The sequence below is a fragment of the Notechis scutatus genome, chromosome 4, assembly GCF_049901735.1.
Source record: "Notechis scutatus isolate UNSWTSFEM ecotype Mainland chromosome 4, rNotScu1.2, whole genome shotgun sequence".
Classification (NCBI taxonomy): domain Eukaryota; kingdom Metazoa; phylum Chordata; class Lepidosauria; order Squamata; family Elapidae; genus Notechis; species Notechis scutatus.
In genome coordinates, this window is record NC_142012.1 from 124,279,798 (window position 1) to 124,295,117 (window position 15,320).

General features: G+C 41.7%; 1 protein-coding gene across 4 annotated transcripts; it reads right to left on the reverse strand.

The window, feature by feature from the left end:
• Positions 1-1,781: 1,781 nt before the first annotated feature.
• On the reverse strand, positions 1,782-14,269 carry HPS1 (HPS1 biogenesis of lysosomal organelles complex 3 subunit 1). Of its 4 annotated transcripts, none has more exons than XM_087964747.1 (19): positions 13,870-14,269; positions 13,329-13,445; positions 12,603-12,740; positions 11,363-11,505; positions 10,455-10,563; positions 10,090-10,250; positions 9,768-9,879; positions 8,944-9,036; positions 8,616-8,685; positions 7,970-8,034; positions 6,852-7,037; positions 6,578-6,757; positions 6,132-6,196; positions 5,395-5,520; positions 5,184-5,253; positions 4,482-4,622; positions 4,247-4,360; positions 3,604-3,686; positions 1,782-3,177 (listed from the first exon to the last, which is right to left on the reverse strand). In XM_087964747.1, exons 2-19 carry the CDS (start codon positions 13,443-13,445, stop codon positions 3,015-3,017), a joined length of 2,136 nt encoding a protein of 711 aa, XP_087820873.1. In that variant the 5' UTR covers positions 13,870-14,269; the 3' UTR covers positions 1,782-3,014. The 4 variants fall into 4 exon arrangements, with proteins under 4 accessions (XP_087820873.1, XP_087820874.1, XP_087820871.1 ...); XM_087964748.1 differs by having other exon boundaries at positions 4,182-4,360; XM_087964745.1 differs by having other exon boundaries at positions 4,104-4,360.
• Between the last annotated feature and the right edge of the window lie 1,051 nt (positions 14,270-15,320).

Below are 15,320 nucleotides of genomic sequence, written 5' to 3' on the forward strand. Positions count from 1 at the left end.
TCCCAGTTATATTCCCTTCCACATAAGACCCTTTTTTTCCTCTTCCTCATTTACTATTCCATCTAGAAGTTCTAGAACAGTGTTCTAGGTTGAGGCTGCTGAGCATGCTCACTCCTTCCTGGGTTTTTTAGAGTGGGGAGGCCCTTTCTTTTGAGATCTTTTCTTGCTAAAGCTTGCATTCATGTCCTCGGGTTCCCTTCGCTCTACTACTACTTCCCTTGGGACTCATTTGGACAGCTCAGCTCTTCATTTGCATTCTTAACCATGTACCAACATATACCACTTTATTCTGCGTGACTCCCATCAAATGGCCTTCCATCTCATTGTCAGCCTATGTATGGGAGAGTGATAAGTGAGTGCTCAACCTATAGCAGTTTCCAGATGTATGAAATCTGACATGCTTTGCTGACTATCCTGTCAGCAGGTCAGATGATTGTAAGGGGTGAAGTAGCAAACACCCATTAGCAACATCAGGCTTGTGTAGTGGTCACCATCTAATCCCTCAGGTTCCAATCTTCTCCTCTGCCACCATTCCTTTGTTCCATTTCCTGGCAGACAGTACTGGACATACTTACAACCCTGCTCATGGACAGCTGATTTGTGGCTGGCAGAGCTGTCAGTAACCGCTTGTTAGAAAGGTGCTTCTCTGCTTTATCACACTAGGAAGAACTGGGTTATCAATGCAATCTAGATGATATACTTGATAAGACAGGGACAGTGGTCAAGATTTACTGCCTCCTGAAACCCCCACCTGCCAATGCTTTCCTGTCAAAACATGAGTGTGCAGCAAAGCCAGAGGTTTCACCAGTTTGCCATGTTTATATATGACCTGCATGTGCAATATCAAGATACCACCATCTGGCAATAAACCAACCCAAGGGTAACAGATACAAGATAGGGTAGCAATAGAAATAGTGAATTTTATATCAGTAGTTTTCTGCAGTTATAGAACAAGTGACTATAGTAAAAGCACTGTAGAATTATTTCATTATCAATAAACAAATGTCCTGCCAAGAATTATAAATAAACCTTGGTTCTCACTTTCTTATACAGTAATCCTTATAAGCATAATTATCATTTTTTCCTGGCTAAATAGGCTGTCATATTGAAAACATGAAACAGACAAAATAGCTGCACAATATGTAGAAATTTCATCTTCCTACCAGAAACAGACAGAGAAATGTACTCATCTATCTAGTTATAAAATAATGCAGAACATGTTCTATGGAAAATGGCAACAACAGACATGGGTAAGAATAGACAAGTAGCTGTTTTGGATCAGACCTGAAATAAATTAAGTTCCATCGTAACCATCTTATCATGTTCCAGATGTGCTCAACTTCTACTGTAATAATCCTCTAGCCAATTAAGATTTTTTTTTTTTGATATTTCTGCCTTCCACAACTGATTCCATATCACTGGCCTGTACTGAAACAACAGTACCGTAGAGTCTGCATGATGATTTTAACCACAAACACAGCCCGGTTTGCCAATTTGCCTCAGTCTTGATTAGACAATTAGAATACTGAAAGCTCATGTGGTATAAACTATTAAAGCTGAGAATTCTTAGCTCTTTTTCTCTGGACATCATTTTCATTATGTCTCTTTTGCGTACAGGTTTTACAAACATTTGTAAATTGAAGAGGGAGAACATGGTGCTGGTGTATGTCTTCTGATTCCCTGCCCATCTTTTTGAAATTGTATTTAAAGAAATAAAATACATGGGAAGCTGACATGCTGCAAAGCAAGATACAGACAAAAAAAAAACCCCCACAAAAAGCCTCTGGATATATTTTTTTTAATATGCCCCAGGATTTTCTATGGCTCTCAGGAATAAAGGCCAACTGATGCCCTAAGCATAGCCCAACATGCATTACCTTCCATTGCTTAACATACAGTGTTAAAATTGATCCTTTTTCACACTAGTCAGTCACCATGCAAAAGGAAATATTTTTAATAATACAATTAAAGATGAACATGGCAGGTAAGAATAATTGCAAAACAAAAAAACAAAAAAACCAAGAGAAACTGAATTGAATGTGGCAGTGAAATAATTAAGGGCATGATAGCTGGGGGCAAAAACTCTGTGGTATCCCATCCCCTTCCCTTGGGACTCTGAGCATATACTTAATTTGCTTAATACAGTGGTAGTCAACCTACCACCCACTAATGGGCGTTCCAGCTTTCATGGTGGGTGGTAGGGGTTTTGTCCCCTACTTTATAAATCACCATTACTGTGGAACCGGTGGGCGGTTAGAGAAAATTTTATTACTAATAGAGATACAAAAGTGGGCAGTAGGTATAAAAAGGTTGACTACCCCTGGCTTAATAGTTAATCCAAGGCTGTCTGGGCCCCATAGGCATTTGTAAAAAAAATGCTTAAAAAACCAGAATGGTTGCAATATAGGACTCTTAATGGATATGTAGATACAAATAATATTTTAAAAACTGAACTGGAGCGATAAGAGACTGATAGTATGATCTAGCCAGGGTGATGCACAGCACGCTCCTAGTTCACTTCTGTATTTTATAAGAGGCCTAAAATGGTATCTTTTCTGCTTTAAGTTATTGTATATTACATTTCTTAAATTTAGGATAAATAGATAATGAAGTGCCCAACAAAATGAGGCACTATATACTAAACATGTAAGTTTACAAGCTGTGCCAAATGGGCTTCCAAGTCAAAGTTCTGGTATGCAGTTACAAGAAATTAAATCTTGTACTGCAAGTTCTCCAACACAAGTCCATACCAAGGGCCAATGTTATGTCAGTAGCTGTGCTCTGACATGAATCACTTTTGGTATACAACACAAGTTTTGGGACAGAGCTCTTCGATGTTGTAAAGGAACAATGAACACGTTGATCTCCTAGCTCTGAAAATCCAATGGAGGTCAGGTAAAAACACTGCCCAAGTTAGATCTGTCCCACTGAAGTAAAATCAGCAGAGACCTGAGATGCAACATAATCCAGAAAGAAGAAAATGGCCAAATTGCATTGAGCACCAGTCAAGCCCTCTAAAGCAAGGGGATGCGTGTTGGCTCCCAGAGTTGTTGGGCCAAGCTGCGTGCCTGCTGGATCATAAGTTCATTTGGCATGATGCCCAGATGGATAGTCAGCAGCTCATAGCATTTCACCACTTCATTGGCATGTTTCCGGCCAAAATAACGGAGCAGTTTCCTGTATAAGAGAGTCAGAAAATGTGGTGGTGAAAGGTAAATCGAGAAAGTTCTACAAAGCCTCAATGACCCTTCCAGCAAAAGACAAAAGCCCTACACTTCAATTATCAACAGGCTTACAAAAATTTAAAATATAGTCATACAATTTTAGGCAATTTAAAGATCTCTCCCAACGTTATGCAATGTAAAAGAAAAGTTACAAGAATGGTTACACCACCTTTCAACTTTATATCACACAAATATAACTACAGTATAGGTTTAACCTAATGCTGGAGGCCACACACTTCAAAGTTGTGAATTATACCACGGCTAGGAGGAAGAGGCAGTTAATTAAGCTGTAAACACTGTCCTTTTCATCTAATCACAGAGCTTGAATCAAATCCCTTCTGCTACCATCAGTATCTATGGAGTCAGAAACCTTGCTTACCTGTAATAATCACCTGCCAGTGTCCCAATGGGAACTGAATCATCAGAAAGGACTGGCACTTCCATAACCTCCAGCTTATATCCCTTCATGGAAACAGAAAGAAATTGTCAGGGAAAAGTTGTTTTGAACCGAAGCAGATGTATGTATTCTTAGTTCATGGCTAAGGAAGGCATCCTCATCCTAGTGCTGTTCAGAAAAGCTGGACTAAAGTCATCCATCTGTACTATCTTCCTGTCCCCGGTACTTAATTGCAACATTAGTTGTTCATCCCAAAAGCTGGGAAAGGCCAATACCTCATCAAAGAGGAGTATATCTGGTTTTACCGGTAGGTATCTGAAAGACCTGCAATAAATCAGGAAAGGTTTCTGATTCCAAGTTGTTTAAGCAACGGCAGGAGAAAAAGAGATTCTCCTTGGCCATAAATTATACCAATTAAATAAAGAAACTATGTGTAGCAGTTGTGGATTTAATGAGGAAGGATTAATTTAATTTGGGTATACCAAAGCAAATATCTGTATATCATTTGCAGCACTCTGAAGAACGGGTCTTCAGCTTCTGTATCAATCCCTTTTATATACCAAGTTGTAAAATAGCATTCTTGTCCCTCCCCTTTCATCTGAACTCCAGGTTCCTCCACAATTACCAGCTCATTCTCAAACCAGAGGAAGTAGGTACAATAGTAATCTCCATCCCGGACCATCAGTGTAGTGTAGCCCTTCTGCAAGTAGCTACGAGCCAAAGCCACCAGTGACCATACCTATGGACCAAAGGCAGAAAAAGGAAGGTAAAAGTTTCCTTAAGAGTCAGCCGTTTGGGTGATTCAAAATCTCCCATTGAAATTATGTCCATGCAGATACTGGTCAATCACCTATCATTACCTTCTTTTTTATAAATTCAAGCAGAGGTCCTTTGCCTAATTCTGAAGTAGATTCCTCTGATATACCAAGTGATGGAGCCACCATTTGTCCTACTGTACGATCCACATAGATGAAATGCACAAGCCCTGGGAAATTTTCCAAATATGTGGATGAAAGCAAGTTAAGAACTTGGTTAAAGATAGGCATATTTCCCTTTTGGCTATGACCAGCTTGAACAGTAGACTTAAACGTTCACTCTCTAAACAATATTTAGATACTTCATAGAATTTGTGGAGTCAAGAGTTCAATCCCTATTTTTTAAAACACAGAATTGAATGAGTTTAATGTTTGTCACTGGTCTAGGAGTATGGGTACTTTCTTGCTGTATTTCTTTTATCCTTCAACACCATGTTTTTATGGCTCTGTTCAAAACCTGAGAAACCTAGGCACTGTGCTATTCTATTCTTGTTCTGCCACATGCCTATAACAAGGGAAACACTAAATAGGTCTTGTGCATGTGAAGATGAAAAAGAAATTCTTGAATTCAAGGCTGTTTTCCCAAGAAATTCCTTCTCTGCCAAGGTTGCATCCATACTTGTTTCGAAACAGTATTTTGCCCAGTGCTTCCCTCTTCCTTCTCTAGAGCCTCTCTACTTTCCTATAGGTTTTCCAGCATTCCCCACCAAAATGGAAACATGGGGAGAAAATGGTAAACATCAAAGGATATGACACCATGGTGACATTACGCTTGCTCTTCACCAGTAAGAAGTCTTTCCAGTCTTGGAGCTTGTCCCTGACAATACAAGAGAAAAATAAATAAAGTACTAATGTGGTTATGCACACAAGTCATGAACAACAGTGCTTGGCACCTACAAATCCTGCAATCCACCAGACTCTTAGCTGCAATTTCATCTTTCTGCTCTTTCTCACTCACTGTGTGAATTGCTGCACCCGTTCCAGCAAGTTCTGAGGCAGGCCTTGGGCCCCTGGAGATCCAAGGAAGAGAAGCCGATACACAGCACAGAGCTGCCGCCGGACGTTGCAAAATGCCTGGAGAAGTCTGAAACAAAATAAATATCAATATGTATTCAGAACAGCTCTTACTCTAAATGTCATGCCTGATTTGGGTTTGCATTTTTTTCTACAATTACTTTTTATAAGGAGCATATCAGCAACCCAGGAAAACTAATTTTCCTTTCCTATTCCTAATATTTGAGTATGTATTTTCTTTGCTGCATGAAAGTATTAGCTGAAGTACTGAAGTACCCTTTAACTTTGGGGGGGGAGGGACATTGGACAAAACAATCTCTTATTTTGTTTAAATTATAGCATTCCAATTTTAAGCTTTAAACTACAGTTTTCATCTGCTTCCCACCTCAGGAAATGGTCTCCGTCCCTCCAGTTTTTAGCAATCTTAATCAGTTGGAGCTCTGAAAGCAACAAGTTATCCACTCCTGCTTATTCTATCTTTTACATTTTAGTTCTTGCTATGTGCTATATATAATTTTGAACATCTTTGTTTCTTCTTTGTTAATTCTTTTAAACAAGATATCTATTCTCAATATTCACACGTGCAAAATTTAAACTATCCCATACATGTATTCTGCTTGAATGGATGAATTTACTTGTGCACATCAGTCAGCAGGTGTGATAATTTTGACTAATACTCACTCCAAGGAAGTCCCAGGCTCACTGCGAGAGGAAATTTTCTTTAACTCCTGCCACGTATTCTGCAACTGAGGGACATAAAGAAAAAAAAAGTTTGCATTCAGAATCCATTGCACAACAGAGTTCAGCCCCTTTCTTATCGAAGAGGTCTCATCATTCCCAAGTGGGATCTCAAGCAACCTCTACTCCAGGGGTGTCCAACCTTGACAACTTTAAGACTTGTGGACTTCAACTCCCAGAATTCCTCAGCCAGCAAAGCTGGCTGAGGAATTCTGGGAGTTGAAGTCCACAAGTCTTAAAGTTGCCAAGGTTGGACACCCCTGCTCTACTCAATTCTATCACATACTGAAGGATGAGATTTTATCAGTAATTAGCCCACCCCTCCTCATATTGAGCAAAAACATCCACTAACACTACTCATTTTCTGTATAGATGAACTTAATTTTTACCTGTGATTCTTGTCCACCCAACCGCTTGACAAATTTGTCCATTCTATGTCGGAGTTCCAAAAATAATGGCTGAGAACGCAGAGGTTGCCGGCTCTCCTGTCCCTCTTTCAGTTTCTTCTCTATCATCAGGATTCCATCCAGCAATTGGTAGAGAGAAAGGGCCACTTGGGAACTGGGGTTCTAGAAGGCAAAGAGGGTGGGCATTTAGAGGGCGGACACTCAGAATACCACCAGTCTGGGTGGTATCAATTGAACGTCTGTGGATTCTGTTCACCTTTGTGAGAAGTACCAATAAGATGCCTGGCCAGAGTGAAAGGCAGTGCATTGTGTGTGGCATCATGGGGCAGTAGCCTTCTTTCAAGTTGACATCCAGAAATATTCTCCGTGCGGATAGCTTCTGATAGCTTCCTGTAGCTTCTGAGGCTGGGGATTCTACAACATGCAGCAAATCCTCAGCCAGCTAGGAAGGAAATGTATAGGTGTCATGGAATTATAATAAAATGAACTGCAGTATATATTTATACTGTTCCAAGACTGCTTGTTTCATTATGATTTAAGGATGTGCCAAGATAATCCGCTATTACTTTGAATTTGTGATGGCAATGTAAAGCAATAGCTCCAACTAATGACAATTTGAAGAAGTGGGGAATATGCAGAGAGAGCAGATCACAAGGAGGCAGATATGTGTCAGAACTGAGTTCTAGGAAGCTAACTTTCCCACACTTCTCCCTCACATTGATATACACAGATTTCAACAGAACAGTTACCCAGAGTTTGTTTTTTAAATTAGGATAAGGCAACTTTTCAAAGCTTAAATGATTCTTCCAGGACAAAAAAGAATTGGGTTGGAGGGTGCTTATCAGGATAGGTAGACTATCCATCTATATTATACAAAATTGAAGTATGTTTTATATCACAGAACAAACCTCCCCAAATCCTCTAGCCAGGAGGATTGTCCATATTGGTTGAAGATTATGGAGATTGTAGCCTAATGCATCTAGGGGATATCAAGCCTGGGAAAGCTACTACTAAAAAAAATCCCTTGTTATCTCTTCTGTCCTGAACTCTTTGATTCACTACAGAATAGTCCATAGCCTCTCTCCATCTTCCACTGATGAATTTCTCTATGGCTACATTTTATCTTTTGTGGAGTTTTATAGAGTTTGAGAGATTCCATCTTATTCTTTTCTTCATATAGGGACAACAGGTGAACGCAAGCCTATGCTACAGGCTTGGCTCATGGAAAGGGCAGTGGTGGGAACCTTAAATTCATTTCTGCTTTGGTGATAAAAAAGATGAAGGTTAGAGAAAAGCGTAGGAAAGAGTAAATCCCCCAAAGATGAAAGTACAAAAATGTATTATAACGCCACCAACCCTAATCCAAGTACTTACCAAGAAATCAGCAGAATTTACCTCTCCATCGCTCTGTGAATCCACACCTTCAGTCCAGGCACTTCCTTCAGATAGCAAAAAAAGAAGAGAGTCTAAAAGTGCTTCCAAACAGAGCCTTCTTATATTCTTGTCTCTGCCTTAAATACAAAAATTTGCTGACATGTTCAGTCACAATCATCTTCTACTTGGAGCCTCTGTGTTCTCATGTATTTTCTTTTTTCCACAAAAATCCATTAAAAATAAATATGGAATAGTTGCATAATAACTACTGGTAGATAGTCATTATAAGCACCCAAGATACCCTTACCTCCAAGAATGGAAAAGAAATAAAAAAGACAGCAACTAGCACAAGAGATTTTGACCATCACTATCCAATCCAAGGATCTGGAGCAATACCTATCCCTTTTTCCACAGGTTTTCTCAGCTTTAGGTTATTATTTTTCTAATGTCACAATTGTAGTAGAGGTCTGTCCCTAGTAAGCAAGCAAGCAAGCAAGGCAGGCAAGATAATAGCAGTTGCCATTTACTACAGCCAATTAATATGCAACCCACTTCTTCCGAAAAGAGCCCTACTCAGAGCCAAAACAGAATGCCCCTCATTCTCCAGTTTCATCTCAATGTTCTCCACAATTGATCCCAAACTCACCCGTGCTCTGTTGGCTAGGGGAAGCCTTGGGGGTGAAGAACTCTTCAGGCATAGAAAGATCATCTGCTATCTGAGGGAAGGTGGAAGGGAACTGACTCAGCCAGAGCTCAGCATGGCTTCCTCCCATTATGCCCCTGAAGAAATTCTTATAGTGTGCAACAGAGATTAACTAGTCCTGGCAAATAATGGATCTCATACGGCTCGTCCCAAACCTCAGAGAAGCTTTCTTGTTTTCTAGTTATTCAAACTTTTGAAATCCAGTCCACACCCAGCGCCCAAATCCACAATAAGTACCTGAAAGGTCACACCTGTACCGTCCAGTACTCACCTGTTCTTCAGAAGTGCTGTGGTAAAGGGGACTGTTCACTGGAATACTCTCACTGCTTTGAGGTCTCTGAAGATTTATTTCTCCCTCTATAGGCTGAACAGACAGGTTTGGCATCAGCATCCAGTTCCACTATAAAAAGCTATTTTCCAGTGTTTAATTTCTCACAATGCCTAATCATAACTTAATTTTGTAGCCCTGTGGGAAATTAAAATAGTAGAAAAACATGGGAAAATAAGCAGTTACAGGAGCTAAGACTATAAATAGAAACTGTCACATTCATCCCATTCTTCTTTGAAAGAGCTTAGGGTAACATATATTGATTGTATCTTTCAACTTCATTTTAGATAGGTTGAGTGAATATCAATGACATTTACAACTGATGAGGGTTTGAAATAATCTTCTGAATTCTAGTTCCACAGTCTAATCATTAACTAACACTGTCATTCAATAAATGATTTAAGTTCATTCTCAGCCATAACTGCTCATCAGAAGACTTTTGATCAGTCACTATTTTGCAGCCTAATGCCTTTTATTGTTAAGAGAAAAACTGGAGAAGGGAGTGCTTGTGCATGTTATTGACTCAAGCCTCCAGAAGAAAAGTATAAAAGAAAAGCATATATCTCTGTATTGGGCACATAAATATTTAAATAAATAAAGGTTTTTAATTCAAGATCCCTATCACAGAATTCTGTTTCTATCTAATTCTACTTTGACATACCATCCCAAAACAGTTGTCAAAGGGATTCTCAGACAGAGGAAGGGAAGAAGAGGAGGATAGACCAAGAGATTCTTATTCCCTTTATATGAAATAGTTATTTCTTTACCTGGCCAAGCACTTCAGGAACAGGCTGGTCCTTAAAAGAGCTGGGATATAGATCCTGCACAATCAGGAGCAGAGTGAGCAAGTCAGCTGGTCGCAGAGAGCTGGCATTCCGGCTGGAAACAAAGCGCCCCCGAGAAAAAGAATGTAATTGTTAAGGAAGCCCTATACTAACTTCCCAAAGGGACACAGAAAGCAAATTGGAGGCCCAAACAACGGCAAGTATCAGAGGAGAAAGTCCAGATAGTGGGAAGCATTAAATATTTTGTTGGGAGAAGTGGCACCTGCATTAGGCAGAAGATGACTGAAGAGAACTAGGATTTTACCTGGAGTAAAAAGCAAGTAGTTTAGTGTGTATGAGCAGGAAAGCATGCACTACTTCATGTCCAGCACGTTCAGTGTTGCTATTGATGTACTGTACAACTTGACGCTCCAAGAATTCAATACATTGTTCACACAGCTGTGGATGGATCAGCCGCTCTACAGCCTGATAAAGATGAGCAGAAGGATGTTTATATTTGAAAAGCCTCTCCACTCCTGCCTCTGGAGCTTATGGGCCTTCAAATTCCCCTAGAGTACATAAAGGACATTTCTATTCCTCTAAACAAACGTAGGATAGATTCCTTCATCCCATCTCCATTCTTCAAATGATGCATCTCACAAGCATTTCAGCAACCCCACTCCACTTTACCTCTACAGCAAAACTCTGGTCTTCCACACGCAGCTGGTTATAAGTCTCCAGCAAGCTCTGAAAAAGCCCCCAGATGTGAGCTCGTTGTTCAGTTTCTACTGGGCGAAGTCTAAAAAAAACCAAAACCCAGCCAATCAGCTGAGAATAGCCAAGGCTAATTTCCCCTTTCATCACCTTCCCCTCCATACTTTGCCATTGGTCCCCCTTTCTATCTACAGTGGAAAATGCTATTGCAGTCCCACAGACATTATCCTTAATCCAACTATTCAGTCTTTCTTAATATATCAAGCAATACAACACAGCTCTTGATAAGTACCATAAACATACAAGTCTTTATGTTGCCGTTCTTGCCTATCAATTATAAGTAATGCCAACTTTTCTGTCTCAGAACCTTATGACTAACTTCTGACAAATAGGTGATATGCATTAGAGAATATATTAGACTGGCTTTCACGAAGCTGGTAATCCCAACATGGCGTACCTGAAAATTACAATGTGTAAAACTACCAATGGCCAGACAGTTGTATTACAGCAATGGTTCTCGACTGTGGCAACTTCGAGACATATGGACTTCAATTCCTAGAATTCTCTAGCCAGCCTCCTAGTTGGGGAATTTTCAGAGTTAAAGTCCAAAAATCTTAAAGTTGTCAAAGTTGATAAACATTATATTACAGCAGCATGGCAGGATTACTAATGTGCAACATTTATACAAGTCTAAATTCCAAGAGTGAGGAAAATGAAAAAGAAAATCTTGCCCTCGTGTCACTTAGCACCATTACAAAAGAGAGGCTTAATGTTAGTAGAGCTGAAGAACAACATATAAAAAGCATGGTTGATGTTCCACCCAAGAAAAGGCCACAATGAAAAATCCAGCAAAACAAAAATCCCATCTTCACTCAGTCACTCACTCCCGATGGAAGAGGTGGCTGTCCAGTGTAACCAGGCCAAAGTGAGCCTCAGTCAATCTTCTGAGCACGTAGAGCTGACGGCGCAGGTCATCCTCAGTCTCACCGCCATCTCCATTCATGGCAATGTACAGGCATTCACCGAACTGAAAAACAAGCAAGACACACCTACAGAACTGCATCAGCTACAAGGACAAGAAAACAAAACCAACAATATGCTACTGGTAACATTTACCACAAAACTAATGTTACTTAAAACCCTTTTTTACTGCTCCAAAACTCTAAGCACATTTTTATTTTTGAATAAACCATGTTTGAAGTCAAAGGCAGTTCACTGATAATGGTTAAAGTCACTGAGCCACTTTAGAAAACATTGTCTGAGACTTATCAAAAAGTGTCCAGTCTACAATATACTGCTTCCAGGGCACATTTGACTCGTGGTTGACAAAAAATGACGTTTATAAATTATTTTTATAAAAAAACAAGTTTAGTTTCAAAACTGAAACTAAAAGATAAGGAAAAGAATACAGATAGTTCCGTGATCGCTCATTTAGCAACTGTTCAAAGTTATGATGTCACTGATTGAGAGGACTGTTTTTCATACGTGCAGCCATTATATTGTCCCAGGGTCATATGACTGTGATGCCGACACTTGCCAACCAGCTCACATTATGATCACATCCCATGGTCATGGGATTGCCATTTCTGATCTTTACTGCTGGCTTCTGGCAAAGCCAATGGGGAAACCAGCAGGAGGCTGCAAATGGCGACCATCTGACTGTAGGACACTGTGACCATGCAGGATTTGCCTAACAACAGCAAGCGTTAGCAATGGAGATGCCAGTCCCAATTACCATCATTACACGAGAACTAGCAAATGTGAAGTTTTCTGTTCAACTACATATCCTCGGATGTATTTGGATCTCAACTGGGAGTTCCCTTTTACTAGCCTTCTTCTGCTGGGCCTTAGTTACAGCCCTGGACAGCCAACTTTAAGAAAGCATGTATTTAGCGTCCTCCCACACCAATTAGATCTTCAAGGAGAATGAAGATATTTAATGTGCTTCCACGTAGACCTTTCACTTGCTCTGCAAACAATTATTAACCTCTCTGGCCCTGCAGACAAGAAATCCCTTTTGGAAAGCCCTCTCCTCCCTTCAAGTTTGGAGGAGTTAAACTATACTTGTCCCCTTCTTGTTAGAAGTTCACCAACTGTTTGTAATACAGAGCAGTGAGTAATTACCATATGCAGCACATAGAGATGCTTGCCATTTTCAGCAGAGAAGCAAGTGTATGTGTCTTCTAACTTTTCTAGCATAGTTGCACAGGAAATGATGATGGGGGCAAACAATGTGTTGATGCTGTCTTCCACAGATGGTATCTATGAAAAGAAGGAAAATCAGCAAATATTCATATCTTCCAATTAGCACACATATCTTGGACTAGCAGAAACTGAATATCCTTCCAAGAAGTTATACATAATCACTTAAACAGGAACATGTAACTAACTATTAATGTACCTAACCACATTAGGCCATGCACAGCAGACCAAGAAGCAATATATCAAAAGTTTACAGGGCGACTACTCCTTTCTTGAGTGATTTGGCAAGGCTTAAAGGACCCATTGTGCTCTTTAATCCCCTGAACTACAAAACATATACTGTAGAAACAGGCCTAAAAACATTTGACTCCATCGACTCGCATGGGGCTCTGGGGCCTGCAAAAGCTGGCAGACTGCCATTTTGGCATCCAAAGAAACCTTAGGTACACTTGCTCTAATCATATGTCTTTTCCGATGACCTTAGGCGACCCGTGAAAGGGTCGATCGACCCCCAAAGGGGTCACGACCCACAGGTTGAGAATTGCTGCTCTAATGCTTCAAGAGTTACAATTTCTAAATGGAGCTGAACTCAAGAGCATCAATCTCCTGCTCCTGCATTTGTACTAATTTGTACTCTTCAGATCTTACTTCATCACCATTTTGATCCTGGTTTCCAAATCGCTGGTGTAGGATTGCCAAAAAGTCTGGATCTGCCCAGTAGAAAAGAACTTCAGCACCCTCAGTGGAAATAAGGACACACTTCATCTGTAAAGAAATACAAACACTCGGCTTTCAAGGTAGTTACCTGTTTATGAGGAGGCAAAGAAAAAGAAGACAGGGCAGTTTTGAATCTAGCAAGAAATATAAATAAAAAAGGGACCATCAAAACGGTAACCACTGAAGAACTGAGCATGGGGTGTGTAAGCAAACTTAGTAGCATCTATAATGTGGATATCGGCTGGTGGTGGTGCTCCTCCAAGGGGGCCTGCAGAAAGAAGGAAGAGCCAAGAGCTCTTCTCCACTGCTTCGTACACGGAAACGAAACTTGTTTCTACAGATGGTAGAGGAAGAAGGGAAGGAAAGAAGCAAACTCCCTGCTGGAAACCCGCCGGGACGCCACTGCGCTTTCCCCGGAAGGAGGAGAACTTTTTTCAGGCCAAGACGGGCCCGTTGCGCCGAACTGCCCTACCTTTCCCGTCCTGGGACACGCCTCCAAGCGAGGCAGGGATCGGCTGTGGACGTGAAACCGCGGGGTCTTTTCAAATGCGTAAGCTGAGCAGAAGGAACGGCCCTGCACTCCGGGGCAACTTGTGGAAGCCAAGCCAAGTCAAGCCAAGCCCGGGAACGGCCGGGCGGGCGCGTGACACTGCCCGGGAAAACGTAGAAGGCGCGGAATCAACTCCGCCTGAAGCAGCGAAGGCTCGGAACTCCCCCCGCCCGCCCGGCTGCCGTTACCGCCCTTTGGGCGTTGCTGTTTAGGGGCTCGGGTTTTTGTTTGGATCAAACCGGCGGCGAGCCTGGTAGGCAGATGGCGGAGAGGAAGGAAAGCGCCATTGCCTGACCTATTTCCTCACCACTCGGTTGGCTGTTGGGCCGGTTCAATGAATCGCGCCGCTCCGCCTTTGAGAGGAGACAAGGCGGGGCTCTTCGCCAAGGTGTTGGCGAGGGACGGCGAGGGGGAACTTGGTTCTCCGAGGTGAAGAGGGTCAGGCACCCCGAGCGACCCCTAGGCCTAGTAGGGCCGCAAAGGAAGGGGGCACAGGACAGTTTGGCCGGCTGCTGCCTTTTCTCTGGGGACGGAGGGAGCGCAGAACCCGTTTCCACTTGCATCTGGCTGCTTCCCGATCTCCCCCAGCGGCTCCTTTTTCTGCTGTGAGATGTTGTCGCGGACTTCATCTCCCCCAACCAGTATCCGTGGCAGCCTTAAGTCTGTACTGATGTCAAAGCAGTGCCCCCCACCCTTCTCCTACCAAATTTAGCCATGGATGCATAAGCTTCACTGACCAGAGTGAAAGCTTTGCTGGTCAAAGTGCTGTCAAGTGAATTCTATGAGGTGTGGTGTCTTTGGGCTGATGGAACCACGTATCCTCCTCTGCTGCGTCCTAGCCACTGCCTCCCAGAGTATCTGCTTTAAGTAGTGGAAATCTATCAGGAATGATCAGCATCTGACCAGAAGTGGAGGTGGGGTTAGGGATGGGCTGCCTATTGAAATTAGAGCCAACCCTTCTGCTGCATGGCACAACCAAGTCAGCATCTATCAGCTGGTGTTCAGGATGCTTCTGAAAGTTGACACTCTTCTGGAATAGCACTTAAACTTGAAAGAGCTCCTTTTGGACACGAGTTAGTGCTATTCCAAAAGATATATCAGCTGACAGTCATGCTTCTATGTGTGCACACAAAAACCAGTGAATGTTGACACATAGTTAAATTTGCTGGTCATCTGTGAACCTCTTCTCCTCCCAACCTCCAGCCCCAGTCCACTGTAGGAAAAATACGGATGCATGCTTTCTCACTGGCTGGTAATGTTTAGTGGGAAGGGAGGGATAAAAAGTCAGGGGAATCTAATTTCTACCCTTAATGTGCCCTGCACAGCACAACAAGGAGAGCCCCATTTGTTAGGAATCACTAGTAGGCGAGATA

Coding starts and splice junctions, on each gene's coding strand:
- HPS1 (XM_087964745.1), bottom strand. CDS start 13,445: ATGAAGTGTGTCCTTATTTCCACTGAGGGTGCTGAAGTTCTTTTCTAC. Junction 6,758..6,851: donor TATTGGTACTTCTCACAAAG/GTGAACAGAATC, acceptor TTTGCCTTCTAG/AACCCCAGTTCCCAAGTGGC. Junction 4,361..4,481: donor TTGAATTTATAAAAAAGAAG/GTAATGATAGGT, acceptor TTTGGTCCATAG/GTATGGTCACTGGTGGCTTT.